We start from the raw sequence: 27,072 nt of genomic DNA, 5'->3' as shown, positions 1-27,072 counted from the left end.
GTTGGGGCTTCCCATCAAAACAAGGTCCTTTCTAAGCCTAGGGCAATCTAAACTTAACACTTATTTCCAACATTTCAAACACATTAAATTCATTTTAATACCAGCTTAGTGTGTGGTATTAAAACACACAGATATGGCAATTAACTTTCTATTGGAGGAAAACAGGAACAAATTAAAAAAAGACAGATTCTCATCACTCTGATAAATTTTCACTTTTTTGCAGGTCACCATAGTGACAGCTAATCAATATGATCCTTTCATTTCTCAACTCGTCTTCAGATAAAGCAAAGGATGGCATAAGACAGGCAATAGAGGGAAGGAGTTTAAGTTGTTATTGGTGCATACAGTAGGTACTACAATGCACTGAAATGAATTAAAAATAATCAGCCTGTTGTTCTAGTACATATGACATATGGCTATAATTTTAAAATCCAGTCAAAAACAACTGTTTCCATTACTTTATAATTGCAATACTTGTTTTACACATTCTATCATGTATCACTTTAAAAAAATAGTTTAAAAATATGTTCTTCTGTAAGTATCCATACTGTTAAAGGTTTCCTCACGTCTTCTGAACTTACATGAGCTCATTGTTTCTGATGATCTTTACAGCCACTTCTTGGTTGGCTCTTGCATTATCTCTGGCTCGTACAACATTACTGAATACACCTTGCCCAGTGTAGCCATACACATTGTAACGTTTATCTAGGACTTCACCTATGTTCACACCTAAAAAGGCAAATTGAAAAATTAGAATTCTGACTATAATAAATAGAATCAGAAAGTAGGAAACACAGTGCAGTCATTTAAAAATTGTGTTAAATCTCTACTATTTAGTTTCCTAGACACAATGAAGAATCAAAGCCATGCCTCCACTGATCACTCTATCAGAGTGTGGTTAGAAGCTGCATGCCTACTTCAGATCACTACAAGAGTTCCTGTTGTCCTATCAACTGCTGATGATTTTAACATTGAGTAAGTTTTTCCAATTGTAGTCCTGCATGACAAATACCACATGACTGGCATCCAAAGTTTCCTGTTTGTCGTTTTTCTTGGTTTCAGATCAAGACGAGTAAGTGACGTACCCCTTCCTTCTGGAAGACTATCTCATGGCTGAAAATAATTTTGAATATATTTAGGTTGTACATCAAGACTTTACCTCACTCCATTTGTGATGTTTCTGGGCTGCTTTTAGAATACACACGAGTTCATGCAGCTGTTGGATGTGCCACAATTTTTAAAGATGGCACTGTGATGTGATTTTTCAGAGTTCTCCAATAATCTGTGATTGCATCAAGCAGCATGCTTTTGCATGGTGTTACAATGAACTCTAAAGTTAATATAAAATGTGAACTTACGATAATAGCCTTCTGCATCGGTCCAGTTATCTCTGAGGTTGGGATTCTCTTTGAAATCTTTTCCAATGCCAGCGGCCCGAAGACGAGCACTCTGAAATTAAAGAGGCAACATGAACAGTTTACCCACTTGTCAGACATTTAAAGCACTTCCTTTAAAACACAAAAGGGTAACACCAGATATAATTTAATAAAAGCATTTTATTCCAAATTAAATAAACTTTTACTATCACTTATGTAAATCCAACATAGCTGAAACATGAGACCAAAGTATCTTGATTCAAAATAACACTAAAAAAAAAAAAAACCCCTCCCAGCCTGGGCAACACAGTGACGCCCCTTCTCTACTAAAAATTAAAAAACAAAAAAAAAGCGCCAGGTGTAGTGGCATGTGTTTGTAGCCCCAGCTCCTTGGTAGGCTGAGGCAGGAAGATCGCTTAAGCCCAGGAATTCAAGGCTGCGGTGAGCCATGATGTCACTAATTACTGCACTCTGCACTTTAGTCTGTGACAGAGGGAGACCCTATCTCAAAACAAAAGAGAAAAAAAAGAAAATAACTCAAAACCAGATACAAATTTCTATAGCTGTTATACCATTTGTTATACCATTCTTCCCATACATGCATGAAATGTAGTAAGTCACTGGCTGCACTAGTTGACACTACGTGGAAAATTAAAAAATAAGAATATATGGTACTCCTGATTATTCTTTTTTTTTTTTTTGAGACGGAGTCTTGCTTTGTCACCCAGGCTGGAGTGCAGCGACGCGATCTCCGCTCACTGCAAGCTCCGCCTCTCGGGTTCATGCCATTCTCCTGCTTCAGCCTCCCGAGTAGCTGGGACTACAGGCGCCCGCCAACACGTCCGTCTAATTTTTTTGTATTTTTAGTAGAGACGGGGTTTCACCGTATTAGCCAGGATGGTCTCGATCTCCTGACCTCGTGATCCACCCGTCTCGGCCTCCCAAAGTGCTGGGATTACAGGCGTGAGCCACCATGCCAGGCCCTTCTGATGATTCTTTATTGCACCTTACTCTCCAAGATACCCAGAAGACTCTTCAATATCAACCAAGCAAATGAGTACTGACACCAAAACTGGGTCAATACTCATTTCATCCTCTCCTAATTCATTTATAGGTTGGTGTTCCTATTGCTCTGTGTGTGTGTGTGTGTGTATGTGTGTGTGTGTGTGTATACATATACATGACTATCTTACCACATTTTTATTTTCCCTGTTACATTTATCTTCTCTACCTCCTCTTATGAAGGCCTCTTATTTCTCATGTCCTTTGAAATTTATATTGAAAATGTCCCCAAGTTTGACCACGTTCATAGTTTAAGACTTTTCCAACATAAGGCATCAATAAAATTTTAAGAAAAAAGTGGTGAAATCACCAAAATTTCTTAATCTACTCCTTATAACATTTCCAATTCTTCAATATTCTATTAATAAGTTCTCAATCACCTACTAATATAATATAGAGGCCCCAAAGTGGAGTCTATTCTAATAAAGACCTAGAAAATACTGTTATCTCCTTATGGCACCTAACTACCACATGTATGTGTATGTATTTAAATACACAATACTGTACAAATGACATGTTTATCATTTGGTGTTTGACTTTTATAAAGCTCTCAAATTGTTCTGCCATACCTGTCTTAAAATTTTTGACATTAATTTTAGACTTATAAGATGCAAAACTAGTAGAGTTTTCAGATTCCTTTCACCCACACTGTTCAAAATATTTATTACATTTGCTTTATTCTTCTTTCTCTATATGTATATATGCACCAATATATTTGTTTTTTTTTTTGTTTTAACACTTGATTTAAAATAACTTACATCAAAATATGCAGCAAACATATCATCAGATTCTGTAAACATATCAGGTGCCAACAACTTCTTCTGAGATGAACCTTAAAGGAAATTAGCATTAATGTTTGAAAAGTGAAGAGACGATTTAAAACACAAAATAAGTGAATGGGAAGTCATTAATAGTAATTCAAACTTTGTTGCCCTCTTGCACATCAGTTTCCCAACAGTATTCAATTTAGAATCACTTTATTAACATTTATGATACATAAAGGTATTCACTTTTTAGTAACAGAGTGCATTTCAGAAAGTTGAAAGACCGGCCAGGCATGGTGGCTTACGCCTGTAATCCCAGCACTTTGGGAGGCTGAGGTGGGTGGAACACCTGAGGTCAGGAGTTTGACACCAGCCTGGCCAACAAGGCGAAACCCCATCTCTCCTAAAAATACGAAAATTAGTCGGGCATGGTGGCAGGTGCCTGTAATCCAAGCTACTTGGGAGGCTGAGAAAGGAGAATTGCTTGAACCCGGGAGAGGGAGGTAGCAGTGAGCTGAGATCGCGCCACTGCACTCCAGCCTGGGCGACAGAATTGGACTCTGGCTCAAAAAAAAAAAAAAAAAAAAGTTGAAAGACCCAATGTTAACTTTTACTATTCTTAGTTTACACGAATAAGCTAATAGCTAAGCAATGACTTCACATTAAAATAAAAGCTCATCTTTAAAACATGTTATTTATTTGCACCTTAAATCCCAAAAGGTTAATATTTCAACTATAGATCTAAATCTCTATGTATCTCTCCCTTTAAAAGTCCAATAATCCCACAGAAAACCTGGCTAAAAAATAAAAGGATTTTCTAGAAAAAAAAATCCAGTCGCTTTAATCATATGAATGCATGCTCATTATCACTTACATTAAGGGAAATGCAAATTAAAACTACAATGAGGTATCAATTTCTGACCTCTGATACTAGCTAAACATCCAAAAGTACAACAACATTCTGTTAACAAGGCTCTGGATATACAAGCACTCAGAAAGACGGCAAAATGGTACAACCCTTATAAAAGAGTGGAATTTGGTAATACATAGCAAAATTATATATTCACTCTCTCTTCTGACCCAGCAATCCCACTTCTAGGGAACTATCGTAAAACACAGTGGCCAAGAATTAAAGAATGACTTAATACACAACGCCATTATAATCAGTACCCAATGAATAGACAGAAACTGGACACAATTCAAATATCAAAGTCTGACTGAATAAACTATGGTGGAGCCTATAAAAAGGAGTGAGGAAAAGCATATCGATCTAAGTATGTATAGTTTGGTTTTGTGTGTGTAGGTAGGATACAACATATACACACATACATGCATACATGAAAGAATGTATTATTAAGAAAAAAAGATGATTCCTAAAAAACAAGAGCAAATGAAAATAAACCTAAGCCTATCAAATTTGTGGCATACCATACAGAGATTTCAAATGATTTTAAAAGCCAGAGAATTGTGCCTATACAACTTAGAATGTATCCTAAAAACAACCACTGAAATTTTAAGCCACAGTTAGTATATGTAGTAATGATAATCATACTGATGTCTAATGTGTATAAATTTCAAGATAACCTATCTGTAATCATGTTAAGAACTAAATTTTTCACTGTAATAAGAGATAGAAATATAAAATCGTAAGTTAATAAACCCCAATAATCTCAATTTTAAATTGGCAATATCTGTGTAAACCCCTCCTTTCCAAAAAAGTATCTACTTCCTAACTTTGTCCAGTGCAAAGGCCCAGAAATCACAGACACTAGTAAGTGTGCTGTGATGTCTAAATAGCATTTCCTATTAAATGGAACCAGGGATCCTTGGAGAAATAGCTGATTCTGCTCTGGGCAGGACATGCACAAGATAAACCTGTACATCTTGCTAGAGCAGGAGTCGGTAAACTATATACAGACTGTGAGCCAAATCTAGCTGGCTGCTTCTTTCTGTATGGCCTACTTTTACATTTGTAAGTGTTCGGGGGTGGAGGAACAGAATACTTTGTGGCAAGTGAAAATTAGATGAACTTCAAATTTCAGTGCCAAAGTTTTTTCTGGAACACAGCCATGTCTGTTCAACAATGTACTGTCAGCTGGGCGTGGTGGCTCACGCCTGTAATCCCAGCACTTTGGGAGGCCGAGACGGGTGGATCACGAGGTCAGGAGATCGAGACCATCCTGGCTAACATGGTGAAACCCCGTCTCTACTAAAAATACAAAAATTAGCCAGGCGTGGTGGCAGGCGCCTGTAGTCCCAGCTACTTGGGAGGCTGAGGCAGGAGAATGGTGTGGACCCGGGACGCGGAGCTTGCAGTGAGCCGAGATCGCGCCACTGCACTCCAGCCTCGGCGACAGAGCAAGACTCTGTCTCTTAAAAAAAATAATAATAATAATAATAACCATATATTGTCTGTGGCAGGTTCTGCCCTCCAACAAGTTCACTATATGGAACTGTAAAGGAAAAGGCCAATATAATTACTAAAGGCTCAACCATTTACTACCTAACCTCTTAGACAAAAAGTTTGCTGGTTCCTGTTCTAGAAAGTAAGAAAGCTATATTGAATACTAAAGGGCTGGGGCAAAAGGACAAGAGAAATCAACTGAAAAAGGGCTCCTTTCCCCAACCCAGTTACAGAGACCAATCTGAGCTTCAGAAAGAAAAATAACAGCACCAGATCGAAACACATCAAGCACATAATGACACCAAACGATGAACACCTAACAAAACAGTCAAAATCTCATTAGATATTTCCGGAGGCTGTTAGGGCTCCAACTGTATTCTAAAAATTGGTAAATAAAGAAAATAATAAACATGTATTTACCCTGCCTTTCCTATACAAACTATCTTTTGGGGTAACCAAAAGGTGGAAACCTCTTATTTAATGTTTTAAAACATTAATGTTCTTAACTGACAGAGACACAAACAAGTACTCAGAAGGGGAATAAAATCATAATTGGATTTGCTTTAAAATAGCAAGCAAAACAAAAGGTAACGAATATGTGAGAGTTCAGTATACTATTCAGGATATGTGAACTAATAAAAACACATTTATAGAGAACATTTGTAAGGACATATTTAATATTATATTACTGCAATATTCAGCAGAAGGAACATGTCTAATCTTTCACTTTTCCCAATCCCACCCCAAATAAGGTCTCTTATTATAAAGTTACAGAGCTAAAAATTCAGAGAAAAGCGTCGCCAGGACAAAACTCTCTCACCATTATTCTGTTCAACTGTCATTAGATTATGCTTGGCTTTCACTGAGGCCTCAAATGTATCAACATTTTCCCGTTCATACTCTTTAACATCAGCAGCTACTCGCTCCAGAATGTCATCTGGAGATGGTGATCGTGTTCTCGTACTGCTCTGGGGGCTGCTTGGTTCAGATGGCACAGACATATTGCTATCTTCAGCAAGGTATTTATATTTCTGTAATAACAATACAGAAGATAATACTTTCATAAAATTGGATGCTATCCAAATACATTCATGGCTAAGAGTTGCTGCAGTGAAAAGTTAAGAGAACGTATCAAATAATGTAACAAACCAAATGGTATTTATTGGTTCAATCAAATCTACAATCCCTTATGTAATTTCTAAATTCACAAAAATCTGAAAAAGTTTTTCTTTCTTCAGTGCACATTCATCAGGTGGCAGCACTGGACCTGATCAGATGAGGCACCATTTATTGTCTTATTTTCTCCCCAGTGTGACTATCACAGTATGCCTCACTGTAGAAATATTAACGTGTTTGATTATGGGGTCTGCTGCAGACCCCACTGATGGCACATAATAGATGCACCATATCACCTTTCTAAAACTCAAAAATTTCTGAGTTCCGAAGCACATATGGCCCCAAGGGTTGGAGGTAAGGGGTTGTGTACCTGAGCAAGAATAAAAAAAGATTCATCCACATCTTCAGGGATATCAGTTTATTAACTACAATTTTACCAGTGTCCCAGAAAAGTAAGCTTCCTCCGGAATTAGTTTTGCCCTACTTCCTTTCTGGTGATGCAAGTTCTGTCCTTCACTTCAACGTGGCATACTATTACCTGATTTACGGTTTGCTATGTGTGTTTAGGTAAGCTGCCACAGCTGTTTTCTCCTTTTGTCTTCGAAGGAAGAGCTGACAACCTTCCAAGTCACCAAACCTTATAATTAAATGGCTATATCAAGATCTTTGTATAACATTCTTTCCCCACCCAATCTTCTTCATCATCTGGCTCTAGTCTTATTTTTCAAATGTTTCATTTAAACTACCATATTCACATTACAAAACTTGCCATTACTAAATATTATTTACTTTATTCACATAGTAACATGCATAATTTTTTGCTAAATAAAATTCCTCCAGTTTATTCTATACTCATACGTGTTCATTAACTTAAAAAGAAAGCAAACTTCAGATTCTCATGTTTTACAGAAGAGGTTTACATCAGAATTCTATGTATAAACAACCAGAATTCTATGTATAACCAACAAAGAGCAACCATCTCAGTTTTAGTAACTAAAAAAAGATCATTTTTTCAAACCTCACAAAGATAATTTTATATATACTATCCTTTTCTAAGGACCTGTTCAACTGTTATTAATGATACATTTTTGTTAAAGCAAAAAAAATTTTACTACAATAATGGTTATTTTTCATTAAAATCACATACCTGAACAATTGCCTGCCTTTGGATTCTTCTCTGTTCTATTAGGGCTTCTTCATCTTCTTCCTCTACATCAAAGTCTTCAAGGCTTAAAGAAAAATTCAAACACCCTTAAGAGATTCTAAAACCATACCCCTTATACATTTTAAAGTTAAAGGCAGGAAAATGTAGGTATCAGTAAGTTAGAGCAAAAGTCTTAAGTCCTATTACTTTTGTTTCCAAACCATCTCAGTTAACTGCCTGGTTTGGAATGTGGGGAAGTAACCTAACCTTTGTCTCAGTTTTCTTCTCATCTATTTCATGGCACCAAAATTGGGAATAAAAGAAATAACTCCAGGTTTACAAAAGTTGCCACTAGTTTTTCCATGACCTTAGTAAAGTCACTTTACCTATCTAGCCTTAGTTTTCTCACCTATAAAATGATGGCAAGGGTAAGATAAGTAAATTGCTACCTTTTCTGGATGTCAGAACCGCCTGAAAGCTCAAGAAAGCTATACCCGTACTTCCCTATCAAAAATGCACATGCAAATATTTGCATACAATCTGAAGGGGAATGTGGCTCTACTCCGCAACACTGCCCCCAACCCTCCGCACTAACCCTCAAATACCACCTCCACAATCTTTATGATCCTTCCCAGTGCAACTTTTTCAATGATCTTACCTGCTGAATGTTCGCTGCAGAAGAATAGGCAAACTATACTCTGATTCTATCAGAATCTAGGTAGAATGCCCTTCTCCCATCCAACTTTAATCACCTGGTTTTAATCAGGGTTTTTCATCCTTAGCATGATTTGTTTTTTGATATGGATAGTTCTTTGTGTGTGTGTGTGGGGGGGGTTATCCTGTGCATTGTAGAATGTAGTATCCCTGGCCTCTAGCCAACAATCACAACAAGAAATGTCTTCAGACATGTCCCCAGGGAGGCTAATAACCTCCTGTTGAGAATGGCTCTAGATTTGTCCCATTTATTTTTGAGATATTCCACTTAGACAATCAAGTCTGCATTTTATTTATTTTTGTTTTTTGAGACAGGGTCTCACTCTTTTTGCTCAGGCTGGAGTGCAGTGGTGTGAACAAGCTCACTTCAACCTTCTCCCCCCAGGGTCAAGCGATCCTCCCACCTCAGCCTCCTGACTACAGGCGTGTGCCACCAGGCCTGGCTAATTTTTGTATTTTTTGTAGAGACAGGGAAAAATGTCCCCACAATTGTATTAGACACTTGAAATGTTTCTACATTTTCATGTTGTAAAAAGGACACTCATCACAAAATAGCCTCAATTGCAAAGTATGTATCATCTAACACAAACTCAAAGTTCTAAACTTTTATAGAAAATTCCTCCCAAAATCTAGTAACTCTGGCTGGCAGGACTAATGTATGTATTGTTCATAATAAAAACAAAGGGTAGGCTCACAATAAAATGAAGGCCCAATGTTCACTCCAGCCAAAGCTGAAACACCTAAATTCAGAAAACCGCTTACTAACTCTGTGATACAACCTACACAATATTCACAAAAGACTAACTTTTAAATTCAGAGCCAAATTAATGGAGCCACTTATAATATTTAGGTGGAAATTATTTAACAATTTCCAAGTCAAATAAGACTTCTCTAAACTGGAAAAACAAAGTTATGGGTAAGTTCTATTCTTACTTATCATCAGACGAAGATTCCTGCTCAACTTTCATTCCTTCAGAAAGACTTCCTTTAAATTTATCTTCCTTTACTTTGCTTCTGCTCCTTCGTCTACGACCACCGCGTGATCGAGACCGCCTTCGCAAGCGTGATCTGCTCCTCCGACCTCTGTCCCTATTTAAAGAAGAAAAGACAGGTATACATTTTTTTAAATGTCAAAGTGGGAAAGGCATGCATGTGTGGGCACAGGGGATATATAGAAATTCTACTTTCTACTCAATTTTGCTGTAAACCTAAAACTCTTCTAAAATATAGTCTATTTTTTAAAAAGGTCGTCTGAAAATTTTAAGTAAAAGAACAGAACATCAGAAAGACTGAGATAACCAGCTTAGCTGAAGATAACTAAAACATACCTACTCCTTATCAAACTCTGAACTAAGAAATTCTTCCCATGGATATGAACTTGAACTTGAATATAAGCTCTATGGGGATAAATACCTATTGTTTCTTTGTATTCTTACAGCACCAAGGTTGTATACACAGGCACTGGAGTGAAGGGAGAGACCGAAAAGGGGCAAAAGGGAACTTGGAGTGATGAAAACGTTCTCTAACTTGAGTGTGACTTATGTGTCTGTCAAAATTCACACAACTTTACAACAAAAAGCATTTTACTTTATGTAAGTTATATGCATGTTTCAAGGAGCTCAACTTAAAGAAACCTCACAAACATGACAGTAAATGAGTACTTAAAAAAAAAAACAACTGGGGGCTGGGTGCAGTGGTACACACATATAATCTCAGCACTTTGGGAGGCCAAGGCAGGCAGGGAGCTCAGGAGTTTGAGACCAGCCTGGGCAACATGGCAAAACCCTGTCTCCACAAAACATACAAAAAAATTAGCTGGGTGTGGTGGTGCGTGCCTATAGTCCCAGCTACCGGGAGAATTCCTTGAGCCCAGGAGACTGAGGCTGCAGTGAGTCGTGATCGCACTGCACTCCAGCCTGGGTAACAGAGCAAGATCCTACCTCAAGAAAGAAAAGAAAAGAGGAGAAGGGAGAGGGGAGAGGAGAGAGAGAAAAGAGAAAGATCGGAGGGGAAGGGAGGGGTGGGGTGGGGAAGGGAAGAAAACCCTCAGGCAAGGAGAATGTCAAGAGAGATGATAGCAGAGATGAGAATAAAATCTTAGAATGTGCAAATTGGAGTAAAGAATAGTAACAGATCAAATTGAGCTGAATATTAGTCCAACATGAACACACAAGGTAAATCAGAAGCAGTCAGAACATGTCACAACACCCCCAGAAAGCCTCAGGAATTGGAGACTCCCTATCCTCTGCAAGATGGTGTGAGGTAAGAGCTGAGGACAGAATTGGTTGAAAGCCTTTATAAACAGCCAGACTCGGTACAGTCCCCTCCCCAACTCAGTGGAAAATGTCAACCACTCCCTTCACATTCTAGCAGAACACTTAAGATTTGCCTTCTAGAGAAGGGTTGGTCACTCCAGATGCTGAGAGGCACATACCAAAGATAGACAGATTATAAGGAAGTTTACATTATGAAGGAAGAGAACTCTACTGGTAGCCAGGTCTATTTCCCAGGAGGAAATGAAAGGATTCCGGAAAACTCATAGCCCAAGAAAATACATCTACAGTCACTAATATCCAAAAATATCTAATTACTCTGAAGTGATAACCACTAGCTGACAAGTTCTACACTGTCACAATAGAAGAAAAATCCCATTCAGCTTTCTCAGTATCTAAATATTAACTCAGAATAGGCAGCAATGAAGGATCCAGCTGTGTGAGAAAAGTCTTCAAATGAAAAGTAAACATGCAGCAAAAGGAATCTGGGAAGAAACACAATATAGCAAAGAAAACTATAAAGAACAAAAATTTCACACAATAACCTTGCTATTGTCTGAGAGACAGAAAATACTATTTCCGGAAAACATGAATAAAATGTTAATACGTGGAACAATACAGAAGGTCCAATAGGAAAAAACAGAAAGAAAGAAAGAAAAAAAAAAGCAGAAAAATTTCCCAGAAGGCCATAAACTCCCTGCTTTAAAGGGCCTATCTAGTAATTAGCAAAACAAATGGGGATAAAGATCTACATACTGAGGCACATAATAAATTTCAGAACACAAGACATTTTTTATAAAAAGGGAAGAGAGAAAAAAAGCAAGTCTTGAGATCAGCTTGGAGCGAGAAGACTAGCAGTGTCAGAAGGGAGGTCCTCTCTTCATTCCTCTCCCAACTATTTGCTCAGCAATGAATACATACAGGATCACAATGATTATACTGACTCTAGAAGAACAAAAAAGTGTGATGAAATTAGGCAAAAGCGAAACATGAGTAAGGGGTAGTATTAAAAACCCTCATTGTGGCTGGGTGCAGTGGCTCACGCCTGTAATCCCAGCACTTTGGGAGGCCAAGACGAGCGGATCATTTGGGGTCAGGAGTTCGAGACCAGCCTGACCAACATAGTGAAACTCCATCTCTATTTAAAAAAATACAAAAAAAAAAAGCTGGGCATGGTGGCATGGGCACCTCTGTAGTCCCAGCTACTTGAGAGGCTGAGGCAGAATTGCTTGAACTCAGGAGGTGGAGGTTGCAGTGAGATCGCGCCATTGCACTCCAGCCTGGGCAACAGAGTGAGACTTTGTCAAAAAATAAAATAAAATAAAATAAAACCCCTCACTGACCAGAGTACACTCAGACCATGCATTTCCATTTCTAGGAATACAGCATAGAAAAATTCTGAGAGATATGTAAAGATGGCTATAATATAAGCCTTTGTTTCTTAAAAATTATATTCATTTATTACTTCAATTAAAAATGTTAAAAGATTGGTGAACAAATACCCATTTATGTTTTATATCAAAATATTTCATGTATGTATGAATTTTAAAAAATGATTCCCTGCTTTATAAACCACCTTTTTAACCTATTACTGACTACATATGCTTCAGATAAAATGGTTTCTATGGCAGATTAAACAGGCCTTTGCCTAAGTCTACAGTAACTATCAATATGCAAAATTAATATAAAATGTAAGAAACTGGGCTATATATTTACTACTACATGATCTACCTTGCTGGTTAAAAAAAAAAAAAAAATCCCTAAGCCTGGCTCATTTAGTATTGATTGATAAAAGAGAGGAAAAAGTCCTATTTTTAAAAGACTAATTTTATTGCATCTTAAATGAGCAATGATTTGTTTAAAATTCAAAGGAAACGATATAAAAGAAAACCCATGTGTAGAGATTGCTGGTAAAAGGAAACTATGGGAACACAATTACGATTTTTCAGAGAAAACTGGTCTAAAAGAAAACCTACCAACTGAGCTCACTGGTGGTTCAAAAACATTCAGAGTTTAATGAATCACAAGGATGAAATGTCTTTACCTTCTCCGAGGAGATCTGCTTCTTCTTCTTGGAGACCTGCTACGTCTGAGTGGGGAACGAGACCTCCTTCTAATGGGAGATCTACTTCTTCTTCGGGTTGGAGACCATCTATTGATGGGGCTGGCATCTTTTGATCTTTCACGTCTACTGAGGATATCATCTCGAGGTCGTGTTCTTAAGGGGATCAAATGCAAGTTAAAAGAAATATAAATCAAAGTAAATGATTTTTTTCTATATGCAAAGAACATCTGTAAGAAAAGGCACATTAGCCTAAAGGAAGTGAACTCTGATTAATGTGTTTTGTAACAAAACTTACTCAGATGACCACAGTGATATTTTGGTGTTATTGCAGGCAAACAATGAAAGGTCTTATTTCCTCTGGTCCCACAATTTGAAAAATTACTAAAGGTTATTCATACTGGTAAAGTCACTGATTCTAATTTCAAATAAACCAACTAAAATAAAACCTCCCCAAGTGAGTATAATACTCCATTTACTCAAATATTCCATTTTCATTGACGACTTTTTCTTTCTACATCCTGACATTTCTCCAATTAAGGATCTTTTTTTTTTTTTTTTTTTTTTGAGACAGGGTCTAACTCTGTCACCCAGGCTGGAGTGCAGTGGCGCAAACACGGGTCACTGCAGCCTTGACCTCCCAGGCTGAGGCAATCCTTCCACTTCAGCCCCCCTGAGCAGCTGGAACCATAAGGGCATGCCACCACACCTGACTAATATTTTGTTTTGTAGTGATGGGAGTCTCACTATGTTGCCCAGGCTGGTCTCGAACTCCTGGCCTCAAGTGGTTCTCCCTTGGCCTCCAAAAGTGCTGAGGTTACAGGTGTGACCCACCATGCCCGGGCAAAAATCTTCTTTTTAATGTCAAGTATAATAGGCCAGGCACAATGGTTTACACTTGCAATCCCAGCACTTTCAGAGGCTGAGGGAGGACCGCCTGAGCCCATGAGGTTGAGGCTGCAGTGGCTGTTTGTGCCACTGCAGCCCAAGTGACAGAGTGAGAACTTGTCTCAAAAAAACAAAAACAATAGCTAGGTGTGGTTGCTCACACTTGTAATCCCAGCACTGTGGGAAGCTGAGGCAGATGGATCACTTAAGCTCATGAGTTTGAGACCAGCCTGGGTAACATGGTGAAACCCTATCTCTACAAAAAATATAAAAATTAGCCAAGTGTGGTGGCATGTGCCTATAGTCCCAACTAATAGGGAGGCTCAAGTGGGAGGATTGCATAAGCCTGGGAGGCAGCGGTTGCAGTGAGCAGAGATCATGCCACTGCACTCCAGCCTAGGTGACAGAGTGTGACCCTGCCTCCAGCCTCCCCAGAAAAACCCCACAAAAACCCAACTTTTTAACACTTATCACACAAGTACCTTTCAGTGAGTTTTACTCTTGTTTAATGTGATATTTGTATTACAACAGGCCTTTCTACAGCTTAATTTTTTAAAACAGGTTTTGAACATTTCTTAATGTTATTCCAGGTTTGGTCACAACTATTCAATCTGAACAGTCAGATTGTAAATAGGTTTGTCTCCATAATCAAATAATATTACAGTATTTTCCTCATTTATTATTATTATTATTTTTTGAGACGGAGTTTTGCTCTTGTTGCACAGGCTGTAGTGCAATGGTGTGACCTCGGCTCACTGCAACCTCTGTCTCCCGGCTTCAAGAGATTCTCCTGCCTCAGCCTTGAGTAGCTGGGATTACAGGCACGAGCAACCACGCCCAGCTAATTTTATATTTTTAGTAGAGACAGGATTTCTCCATGTCGGTCAAGCTAGTCTCGAACTCCTGACCTCAGGTGATCCACCCGTCTCAGCCTCCTCAAAGTGCTGGAACACAGGCGTGAGCCACTGCAACTTGCCTTCCTCATTTAATAAAAACCTAAAAACACAACCTGCCTTGCATGTTTCAGCACAGTATACAGAACCCAATAATCCTTCTCTGATCCAGCCAAAATGAGCAAGGTAGACTTTGATTCAGATCTGTAGTGCTTACTTCTTGGTAGTGCTTACTTCTTGATAGGGCCATCTGAGGAAACTCTTTTATTTAATCTGCTCACATACACATACAGCCTCAAAAGACCAGTTAAAAAATATAAATGGGCTGGGTGCGGTGGCTCACGCCTGTAATCCCAACACTTTGGGAGGCCAAGGCAGGCAGATAACCTGAGGTCAAGAGTTCGAGACCAGCCTGGCCAATGTGGGGAAACCTCATCTCTACTAAAAATACCAAAAAAAAAAAAAAAATTAGCCAGGCGTGGTGGCGCACACCTGTAGTCCCAGCTACTCGGGGAAGCTGAGGCAGAAGAATTGCTTGAACCCAGGAGGCGGAGGTTGCAGTGAGCCAAGATCACACCACTGCACTCCAGCCTGGGCGACAGAGCGAGACTCCATCTCAAAAAAACAAAACAAAACAAAAACAACACACATATATGTGTATATATATGTATATATAAATGGATGGGATAAAGTAAACTAGTATAGAAAGAACAGAGTGTTGTCTGCTAAAATGCAATGAAAATAAACGGTGGCTCAGGCCTGTAATCCCAACACTTTGGGAGGCCGAGGTGGGCGGATCACGAGGTCAGAAGTTCAAGACCAGCCTGGCCAACATGGTGAAACCCTGTCTCTACTAAAAATACAAAAATTAGCTGGGCATGGTGGTGCGTGTCTGTAATCCCAGCTACTTGGGAGGCTGAGGCAGGAGAATCGCTTGAACCCAGGAGGCAGAGGTTGCAGTGAGCCGAGACCACGCCACTGCACTCCAGCCTGGCAACAGAGCAAGACTCCATCTCAAAAAATAAAATAAAATAAAATAAATAAATAAATAAAAATAAAGAAAATAAAAATGTTCATCCTCACTAGTCACCTAAGAAATTTCGATTAAAACAATTTTTGGGTTTTTTGTTTTGTTCTTAAGAGTGACAAAATACTATATGGTATCCTGGTAATAAAGGTTTTCCTACACTTTCCTAATACAGTTTTAGGAAAAGGGGCAGTTCACCTAGTCATAGAAGTAGAAGTAGAAATTGACCTAACTTTCCTGGATGGAAATTTAGCAATAACTTTCTACAATGTAAATGTACATACCCTGAGACTTTGCAAGTCTACTTCTATGAGTCTATTCTATAAAGAAACCTCACACATAACCAAGGCACATCTTCGCATATAATAGTGAAAAACTGGAACCAACCTAAATTTTTCATCAGTTTCAATAGGAGAATGATACTATAATACACCTACACTGAAATACCAGTTGCTGTCAGGCAGAATGAAAAACAATCTATATGTTTTGTCGCAGAAATGTTTCCTGAAAAAAGCAAGCCACATGTGAATATGAATAATATGACTCCAGTTTTGTTAAAAAAAAAAAAAATTCCCTTATATTCATGTTATTGTCTGTACAAGGAAAGACCTAAGATAAAGTAAATTTCTAAGGAGTGGTAGTGGAGAAATGAAAAGGGAGACAATTTACAGGCTTATTTGGATTTCTCTTTAATAAGTAAGTATGCACCACTTCTGTAATTTAAAAAAATATTTTTGTTTCAAATATTCAGCTCTAGTCCTTAATAAACTCCTCAGAATTTGCTCTTCAAACAAAGCAAACTGAAAGACCACCAAGATAATTAAGAAGCACTTGAGATAACAGAATCAGTAAAACTAATCACTGCCTCAATCCAGGAAGCCAAAGGAAAAAGGGGCTATTTCATTACAGTGCCACTCAGAAGTAAAGAACCAAGACGCTCTTAAGACACAGCACTTGGAAATAAAATTTGAAATTTCTCTGAAAATATGATGACTTCACTTTCAGGGTGAGTTTATATTTATACCCATTCACAGAAAATATTATTATGAACACAGTAAATGGCTAGGAATTAATAACATCCTTATATAGTATAAGCCAATACTCTTTTAATAAGCAAAACCTAGCTGGCAATTTCATAATACTTAAATACTAAATACAAAAAAGACATTAAGAAATCTGTTTCTAAAGTAGTTTAAGTGGTATAAACACTCCTCCCCGCAAATACTTCTGTTCTATGATCCCACGTAAATTATATACATTCTCTGATTCTATTTCATTTATAAATTAGGTATGAGAGCCCCTTCACCTCATGAGTTAAGATAATCACATGAGGATTTATAAGAACTAAGACAATATATTATTCAAATAGTACAAAATAATTTCATATACTATTCTTCTTAAGCTTAAGAGACACTACTTTTCAACAATGAGATTATATGTATTAATACAAAATTTTCCATTTTAATTATACTTTGGGGACCAAAAAATATTGGCATTGGTTTCTATTTATACTGTTAAAATTTAAAACTCATGCAAATACAAGAGAATGAACAGAACACAATTGTTAAACTGATTACCTTTCCCCCTTTTCAAAGTTAAGAGTTTCAGCCTACACTGTTCATGAAGTAATAATCCTCTCTCTAAACGCCCCCAATGAAGATTTATCAGCCAAATTACATGGATTGAAAGGAGTGCCTTAGCAAACTAGGTATTAAATCAAGAATGTGAAAAAACCCAATTCTATCATCAAGCTCAGTATTTGTTAAACACCTATACTTAAAATACTCATTGAAAAAAGTGCAAATATTAACATGGTTAATGGATCGGGTTACTTAAAATTATGAAACTCATTACTACTTCATTTATTTTTATTTTTACTTACTACTTCATTTTTAACGGTCCACAAGTTCTAGTTTTCCGTTTAAAATCTCATGCACTGGTAAAAAGCTTTAACATTTTATACACAAGTTACCTTGGAGAAGAAAGTCGTCTCCTCTCTGGTTCTCGTCGTTTTCTTTCTAAGGATCGGCTCTTGGCTCTTCTCCCAGGAGACAGTGTCCGCGAGGGGGATTTGCTCTGCTTAGATCTTCTATCATTCAAAAGTGGAGACCTGCTTCTTCTTGATTTATCACGTGGTTTTGGAGACAAACTTCTTCTTTTAGGACTACGACCAGGTCTTCTACTGGGTGACCTATTTTCTTTCCCAGATGAAGCATCTTTAGAGGGAGATTTAATTGGCTTCTTTTCTTTATCAGTTTCAGACCGTTTTGATTTTCTCTCTTTGGACCGTGACCTTCTGTCTTTGGATTTACCTCTTAAATCAACTGGGGATCTGGATTTTTTACCTCGATCACGACTTCTACTTTCATTTATAATTGGGGATTTTTTCCTATCTTTTGATTTACTTTTATCTTCAATTTTAACCTTATCATCAGTAGGCGATCTGGCCTTACCAATTTTCTCTTGAGATCGCCTTCTAAGGGTAGGGGATTTTGATTTCCTTGCTTGATCTTGAGACTTACTTCTTTTGGATGGGCTTTTAGATTTTTTCCTCTCCTTTGACTTGCTCCTAGTTGTTTTCTCTTTAACGATTTCAATACCCCCCTTACTTTTCTTTTTATCAGACCTATGTCTAGTCCGTTCTTTGGATCTGCTTTTACTTCGTTTTTTTGTAGTAATTTTATTGTCCACAAGTTCAAGTTTCCCCTTTGTACTTGAAGATCTAGTACTAGACCTATTTCCATTTCTTGCCTTTTCATGAATCTCCCCCTCTTCTTCAGAGCCAGACTCATAACCTTGCAAAATGAGCCCCATACCAGACTGGACCTTTCCTTCCATTAACTCATTATCAAGTTCGGCCTTAATCAAGGCTCTCTGTTTTTCCAAGTCTTCTAGCAAAGCTAAATCATCAAGTTTAGTTCTTTTTGCTGGAGACATACCCTCTTTATCAGAAGCATCAATAACCTCTTTTCTTTTGTGTTTCTTATGTTTATGCTTATGTTTATGTTTTTTATCCTTGTCTTCTTCTGAGGAATGTTTATGTTTCTTATGTTTACTTCTGTGTTTATGCTTCTTTTTTTTGTGACGACTGTGCTTATTTTGAGACTGGTCTTCTGATACTTCTCCATTTTCTTCATTTATACTCTTTTCAGAATTAGCATCTTCTATCCTATAAATATATCAAACACATTTTAAAATCATATCATTTATCAAGTATTCAAAGAGCCATAAGAAAATAACAGTAATGAGAAAATACCTCTCAATGTAATACATGAAGTCAGTCACTAAAATTTTTTCAGAACAGCTTCAGACATTTTATTTCAAAGAAGGTCTACGGCAAGAACTGAGTTGGATAGTGATACAACTTTATTGTGTTTCTAATGGTTGAACTCACCAAAAGTATCAGAGGAAATCCCTAATGGAGTGAGCTTAAAAATTACAGGTTAGAGAAAAAGGGAAAAGCAAACCAGGCACAGCAAAACCTCATTAACATTGATTTAGTATAAGAAGCCACTCAGTAACTTAATTTTTAAACCAACGTTTCTCACACATTAACAACCAAAGGGCCCGTTTTCTTTTTTAATAAGACCTACTAACTATTAACATACACTGGAAGACTAATCTCCTTCTCCACTTGAAATTCATGAAACTTGGTGTCTCTACAGTAAACCCAGCAGGTCACTTGTTTTGAGCAGATTTCATCTTATACCTTAAAAACAAAGCAAAACAAAACAAAACTCTAGAGCCAATACTGAGCTATACCCAAAATAAGCACTCAATCAATGTGCATTGGTAGCTGATACTGATGATGGTGATAGTATAAACACATCCTCAAAAGTTAAACTTCAAAGTGAACTAAACCGGAAGTTAGGACTCTAGGCTTGTAGTAAGCAATCATACGACATTAGGCTGAACCACATGGAAGGGCCTTTTGTAACTCAACAAGTCTAATATCAGTAATTTAATATAGTACAGCCCAATATTCATTCAGCAAGTGATTTAATCTCTCTGAATTTCAAATGAGAACTCAGTTTCCCAAAATACATTCACATTAACAGATGCTATGGAAATAAATAAATAAAGTGGGGGATTCTGTGCTTAAATGTTTGGCTTATGCTGAGTTAAAAAGTTTATGATTCTAAATTATTTTGTCAAGCCCTTGGTGTTTAATAATCCCAAGTTAAATACTGGTTCAAAAGCATTATTTAACTTTCTCTTTAAAAGTTACTCCATAATAAACCATCACCCTAGAATATCAGACCAAAAGTGGCCTTAAATTATCTAGATTCAGGCCATCATACTATTTTTAGAGGAAGCTATGGATTATTTTGTCAGGTCTTCATATTATATACTCCTATACTTTTAGTAAGTTTATCCTTGCAACCTAAGAATTCATCCGTCTACTCACAATCTCTTTAACATTTAAAAAAGACTCACCAACCACGGGTAAGCATTAAGCCACGCGGCAGGAAAACAGATGTACAAGCCAGGCACGGTGGCTCACGTCTGTAATCCCAGCACTTTGGGAGTCCAAGGTGGGCAGATCACCTGAGGTCAGGAGTTCAAGACCAGCCTGACTAACATGGGGAAACCCCCTCTCTACTAAAAATACAAAAATTAGCCAGATGTAGCGGCACATGCCTATAATCCCAGTTACTTGGGAGGCTGAGGCAGGAGAATCTCTTGAACCTGGGAGGCGGAGGCTGCAGTGAGCCGAGATTGTGCCATTGCACTCCAGCCTGGGTGACACAGTCTCAAAACCAAAAAAAAAAAAAAAAAGAAAACAGATTACAAAACCAGTATCTGCCTCCTTCAAAGAAATTAATGTCTGGTGGAAAACTAAGTCACATGACATAACCATAAAATACTGGAGAAGTGCAATGATGAAGACACAAATAGGGGCATTATGGGAACACTGAAGGATCACCTAAACTAATTTCGAGAACGGTCAGGGACAGTGTTTTGTAGATCACAGAAAGAAACCAATTTGTTAAGCAGGGACGTTAGGAGGAAAGAAGAAACGTTTACTGAGAAAGGACAGGGATTAAAAAATAAAGGTTGGCCCAGGCACAATGGCTCACATCTGTAATCCCAGCACCATGGAAGGCCAAGGCAGGAGGATCACTTGAACCCAGGAGTTCGAGACAAGCCTGGGCAACATAGTGAGACCTCATCTTTATTAAAAATTAAAAAATTAGCTAGGTGAGACCTCGTCTTTACTAAAAATAAAAAAAAATTAGCTATTCAGGAGGCTGAGGTGGGAGGATTACTTGAGCCTGGGAGGTCAAGGCTGCAATGAGCCATGATGGGGCCACTGCACTCCAGTCTGGGTGACAGAGCAAGACCCTGTCTTTAAAAAAAAAAAAAAAAATTGAGTAACACTGCCCTAGAGAATGAGTAAGGAATTAACAAGAAGGGAAAAAGGGGCATTTCAAATAGAGAAAGAAGGTGACAAAAGGCAGTTATATATAGCAAACTTCAAGTCGATCAGTGTTGTGAAAGACACTGAGGTAAAGATTCCAAGTGGAGCCAGGCATGGTGGTGCACACCTGTAGTCCCAGCTACTCAGGAGGCTGAGGTGGAAGATCACTTGAGCCCAGGAGTTTGCAGCTGCAATGACCTATGATCACACCACTGCACTCCAGCCTGGGCAACAGAGAGAATTCTCCATCTCATTAAAAAAAAAAAAAAAAAAAAAAAAGATTCCAAGTAGATCAATTCCAGGAGATAACAAGATAATATATGATTCTAGGAGTGGGTAGTTGAGAGAGAATTAAAGGTTCACTGGAGTCACAGAGGCCCAGGAACTGCAAAAGTAGGTTGTCTAGCCAGGTCTCACAGTCTTCAATAAACTTGCTGGGAGAAAGGGTTGGGGAGAGAGAATGGCGGTATGACTGAGAAGTTACTAATTAGTTGACAACAATGAGGGGGAGTGAAAAACACATAGCCACTACAGGGTACCATACTCAAAGAACTTTGATTTTTGGATGTCACATTGCCAACTTCCATTTCTGGCAGGAAAAGGTATTTAAGAGATGTGCAGAAGAAGCTACGTCCTCTGGTGAAAGTCAGGTTTTAATCTGGGTTGACTTCTCTCTAATGGAGTATGAGAAGACACATGACAAATACAGTAGTGTTCTCTGGATCATTAATTTTTCTCAAAGACTTGGAAAAAGTGCAGTATCTTGGTATTATAAAAACACCACCAGGCCATGTGCAGTGGTTCACACTTGTAAGCCCACACTTTGGGAGGCTGAAGTTGGAGGATTCCTTGAGCCCAGGAGTTCAAGGCCAGCCTGGGGAGCACGGTGAGATCCTACCTCTACAAAAAAATTTAAATTAACTGGGTATGGCAGCATGTGCTTGTAGTCCCAGTTACTCAAAAGGCTGAGGTAGGATCACTTGAACCCAGGAGGGGATCACTTGAGCCCAGGAGTTAAAGGCTGCAGTGAGTCATGATCACGCACTGCACTCCAGCCTGGGCAACAAAGGAAGACCCTATCTCAAACACACACACAAAAAACAAAACACCATCGTTGTTTTATTATGGAAGGGAAAGAAGTCACATAGATTTCAGTAAAAAGATTCCAAGACATTTCAACTTTGTTCTTTATATAGGCTATATTCTCATCCTTTGTCCCCAGAAATCTCCCATCCCATAATCCAGAAGGTCTTTTTTTTTCCTGAACCTTGACTTACAGGGGGAAAAGTCTGAGAAAAATTTAGGCTAATTCAAGTTATGAAGGTAGGAGAGTCTTTAAAGATGGAGAATGATCTTTAGGCATATAAAATCTAAGTGCCCAAAGTACAAAATTCTAGTCACTAAGCTCAAATTCAAAATTACCTAAAGTTTTGAGTTTTAACTCAAGACTGTCCTCAAGACAAAGGATAGCTGAGTGGTTAAGCAGTCTCTGAAGCCAGACTGCCTGGGTTCAAATCCCAGTTCCATTACTTACTAGTTGTGTGGTCTTGGCAAGTGATCCTCAGGCAGGCATTTCATCTACATGACGGAGAAAACAATAGTACCTACCTGAAAAGGTGTTATGAAGTTTACACAGTAAATAGATGTTAAATGCTTATGACAGTGCCTAGCACGGACCAGCCCCCACCCCCCCGCCAAATAAGCTATTATTATTGTATAGATGCTAGACAAATATATTTATTCACAAAAATCCTGTGGAGCTGAGAGGGCTGCTAATAAGAATGTTATTTTTAGGAACAGCATCAAAGAGCATAGATTCTGGAGTCAAACTACCTGGTTTAAATGCTGCCTCCAACATGACAAAGCTATTGTGACCTTAGGCAAGTTGCTCTTCTGTGCCTCGGTTTCCTCAACTGTAAAAAATGGGGAAATAGTACTGACAAATCATAGGCTTATGAAAATTAAATGAGTTCATAGTATAAAAGGCTGTCACACTAAGTGTTCAAGAAATGTCTCTCCATTTGAGTTGAGAATTTTGAGTTTCAAGGGACTTGCCTAAGGTCACACATACAACAAACCAGTGAGAAGGCTGTTATTTCAAGTCAGTCAAAAGATCTTCCATTTGATTAAGATGCTTTAAAAGTCAGATTATGTCACTACTCTTTGTGAAACTTTATTGCTTTCTACCTTATTCAGAGCAAAAGGTCCTATACTTACAGCCCCAACATCCCCCACACTCTAAACCTAACACTTCTCCCACGGTCACCCTGCTCCAGCCACACCATGTTCCTTGAATAGGCATACTCACATCTCAGGTACGTGGGACCTGTTTCTCCTGCCAGGAATGCTTTCCCCAGATACATGCATTCCTGGCTACCTTGGCCTACCTTGTCTTTGCTTAAACGTCACTTTCTCAAACAAGTTTTCCTGATCAATCCATTTTAAATGCAAAACCACTCCACTGCACACATATTCTCCTTCTGTGCTTAACATTTTTCTCCAAAGCAATTGTTACCACTAATATAATTCTTGTTTGTCTCTCCCTATCATAATGTAAGCACTATATGAGCAGAATTTTCATTTTAGTTCACTGCTCTATCTCTGAGGGCCTAGATTATCTAATCTATAGCAGGTGCTCAGTAAGTATTGTTTGTGTTAATTATATATATAGAATAACATAAGGCCGGGCACGGTGGCTCACACCTGTAAACCCAGCACTTTGGGAGGCCCAAGCAGGCAGATCACTTGAGGTCAGGAGTTTAAGACCAGCCTGGCCAACATGGTGAAACCCTGTCTCTACAAAAATACAAAAAACTAGCCGGGCATAATGGCGGATGCCTGTAATCCCTACTCCGGAGGCTGAGGCAGGAGAAGTGCTTGAACCTGGGAGGCGAAGGCTGCAGTGACCCAAGATTGCGCCATTGCACTCCAGCCTGGGTGGCAGAACAAGACTCTGTCTCCAAAAAAAAAAAAAAAAAGGCTGGGCACAGTGGCTCACACCTGTAATCCTAGCACTTTGGGAGGCTGAGGTGGGTGGATCACCTGAGGTCAGAAGTTCAAGACCAGCCTGACCAACATGGAGAAACCCCATCTCTACTAAAAATACAAAAAAATTAGCTGGGCGTGGTGGCACATGCCTGTAATCCCAGCTACTCAGGAGGCTGAGGCAGGAGAATTGCTGGAACCCAGGAGGCGGAGGTTGTGGTGAGCTGAGATCACACCATTGCACTCCAGCCTGTGCAAAAAGAGCAAAACTCTGTCTCAAAAACAAACAAAAAGCATATAAAAGTTGTCTAAAGCTGATTTACACTATCTATTATAGACTCTTAGAACTTGAAAGTTAAGATTTTTGCTTTGCTCAGTTTTATCTCCAGTGCCTCACACAGTGCACACACATAGTAGGCACACACCTATTTTCTGACTGCGTGATATTCAAAATTACTTACATTTCATCAACCCCTCCCAAAGGAAAATCAGTTTTTTGAACCTTATCTTTTCTAATGCTAACAATTTACAAAAATCTTAGGAGTTTCATTAAAAATTGTTAAGAGTTTACCCATAGAGGAATCGACTTCTATCAAAAGAAAATCTAGCTCCTAGAGCTTCTGGGAATTAGAAATACATCATGATGACCAGTATCACTGTAGAAGGGTCATTCCCATGAGTGACTAGTTTCCACTGTAAATTAATGAGTATTATCTCAAGAAATAATGAGTAGGTTCCTGCTAAAAATGCTACCAGCTCAGTACAATTAGGTTAACCTTAATTATAGCATTTTCTTATACAGGGGCTAGGCATACAATGGATCTTTACTAGTCTCAGCTCATCTCTCAATGCAAATGTCACAAATCACAACTAAAGTCTGACCAGGTCAATCTGGAAAACTTGAAACACTGAGTCAATGGCATAATGTATTACATACAATGGGCTTCTGCTAAAATAGCTAAATTAGCTTTATTATCAACGACTTTCTTCTAAAGCTCAAGAAAAAGGTTTCTTGTTAAGAAACCTAACGGTCCTCTTGGATAGTTTATACTGACAATAAATATAGGCCATATACATTTCATTTATATAAATTTACGCTTTAACATTAACATTTTACAATTTAATATCCCGCATTTAGCCAAGTGGATGTGTATACCAGCCTGGTCACAACAGGTTTATCACAAAACAAATATTTATTGAGAACCTATTGAGTATTGGATAACATTCTTCAGATCACATTATTTGGAAGCAAAGGTGGATGAGAAGTACAGACAACATGGGGTTGCTTAACAGTATTTATTTGTTTTGTTAAGTTTTACCTTTTAAAAAACCCAAGTCTTGAGGCATCCAGCACAATGAATGAAAATCGTGGAATGCCTTTAAAATAACATAGTCACGGTCAGGTGCAGCGGCTTATGACTGTAATCCCAACACTTTGGGAGGCTGAGACTGGCGGATCACCTGAGGGTCAGGAGTTTGAGACCAGCCTGGCCAATATGGTGAAATCCCGTAAACACAAATACAAAAATTAGCTAAAAATACAAAAATTAGCACGGCATGGTGGTGCATGCCTGTAATCCCAGCTACTCGGGAGACAGAGACAGGAGAATCACTTGAACCTGGGACGCAGAGGTTGCAGTGAGCCAAGATTGCGCTACTGCACTCCAGCCTGGGCAACAGAGACTCGGTCTCAAAAAAATAAAATAGTCACCAATCACCAACCACCAGTGTTATTTTAACTTCTTCTTTCACAATTTTTTCCAAACAATAGTCTTAGTGAATTTATTTGGTAGGCATTCAAAATATACAGAGACACAGAGAACTGACTGATTTAAATTTGTGTATGAATAAAGCCGTTTTTAAGCTAGACAATTCTTTAAAATTTTTTTTAGTGGTGAGCAAAGTGAACGCCACTGCTATTTACCAGGAAAGTAATTAAGCCTATTTCTCTGACAAGTTAAAATGTATATATCTTTTAAGAAACTGGGTCTCACTATGTTGCCTGGGCTAGATTCAAACTCCTAGGCTCAAATGATCCTCCTGCCTCAGACTCCCTAGTACCTGCAGCACTTGAGCCCAGTAGCTCAAGAACAACCTGGGCAACATGGGAAGACTCTGCCTCTACAAAAATATTTAAAAATTAGCTAGGCATGGCCCAGCATGGTAGCTCACGCCTGTAATCCCAGAACTTTGGGAGTCTGAGGTGGGCGGATCACAAGGTCAGGAGATCGGGACCATCCTGGCCAACAAGGTGAAACCCCATCTCTACTAAAAATACAAAAATTAGCTGGGCGTGGTGGTACGTGCCTGTAATCCCAGCTACTCGGGAGGCTGAGGCAGGAGAACTGCTTGAACCAGGGAGTCCAAGGTTTCAGTGAGCCAAGATCACACCACTGCAATCTAGCCTGGAGAAAAAGTGAGACTCCGTCTCAAAAAAAAAAAAAAATTAGCTGGGCATGGTGTCATATGCCTGTGGTCCCAGCTACTCCAGAGGCTGAAGTAGGAGGATCACTTGAGGCTGAGGCTACGGTGAGCCATGATAATGTTACTGTACTCCAGTCTGGGTGACAAGAGCTCGTGTTTCAAAAATAAATAAAATGAATAAAAAGAATTAATGTAGCTATAAAAATCAGAATGGGTCCAAAAGACCAACTAGTCTTAAAACATTCCCTCTGGTCTCCGCTTTGCCAAATCAGGTTTGAGAAATTAGTTCTCAATAAATTAGACATGTCACATCAAAAAATGTATCTTTCTGGGACAGTGGAAAAAAACAAAAATAATTTCATACTTGAAAAGCAATTTAAAAAGAAGCCACATTGTATAGTGGGAGGCCAGACAGTACAATAGTTAGCAGCAGGGCTTTAGAACCAGACTGCCTGAGTTTAAATGGGTGTGCCACTGAGTGTGACCTTGAGCAAGTTACTTAATTTCTCTGTGTTTCA

General features: G+C 38.5%; 1 protein-coding gene across 15 annotated transcripts in view; it reads right to left on the bottom strand.

Moving 5' to 3' along the window:
- Positions 1-27,072, bottom strand: part of PRP4K (pre-mRNA processing factor kinase PRP4K) — a 43,229-nt gene that overhangs the window by 14,068 nt on the left and 2,089 nt on the right. For all 15 annotated transcript variants that reach the window (XR_010134164.1, XR_010134153.1, XR_010134154.1 and 12 more), the window contains exons 2-9: positions 17,696-18,892; positions 12,898-13,071; positions 9,514-9,669; positions 7,870-7,951; positions 6,427-6,637; positions 3,197-3,270; positions 1,359-1,449; positions 582-729 (exon numbers count right to left, since the gene is read on the bottom strand). Coding sequence is in view for 1 of the 15 variants with exons in the window: in XM_055390945.2 (XP_055246920.1) it covers positions 582-729; positions 1,359-1,449; positions 3,197-3,270; positions 6,427-6,637; positions 7,870-7,951; positions 9,514-9,669; positions 12,898-13,071; positions 17,696-18,892 (2,133 nt within the window). In the remaining 14 variants the exon portion in view is untranslated. The remainder of the gene's footprint in view (positions 1-581; positions 730-1,358; positions 1,450-3,196; positions 3,271-6,426; positions 6,638-7,869; positions 7,952-9,513; positions 9,670-12,897; positions 13,072-17,695; positions 18,893-27,072) is intronic.

This window comes from Gorilla gorilla, chromosome 5 (assembly GCF_029281585.2).
Source record: "Gorilla gorilla gorilla isolate KB3781 chromosome 5, NHGRI_mGorGor1-v2.1_pri, whole genome shotgun sequence".
NCBI lineage: Eukaryota > Metazoa > Chordata > Mammalia > Primates > Hominidae > Gorilla > Gorilla gorilla.
Note: the sequence above shows the minus strand (reverse complement) of the source record. Positions and strands in the feature narration are given on the sequence as shown.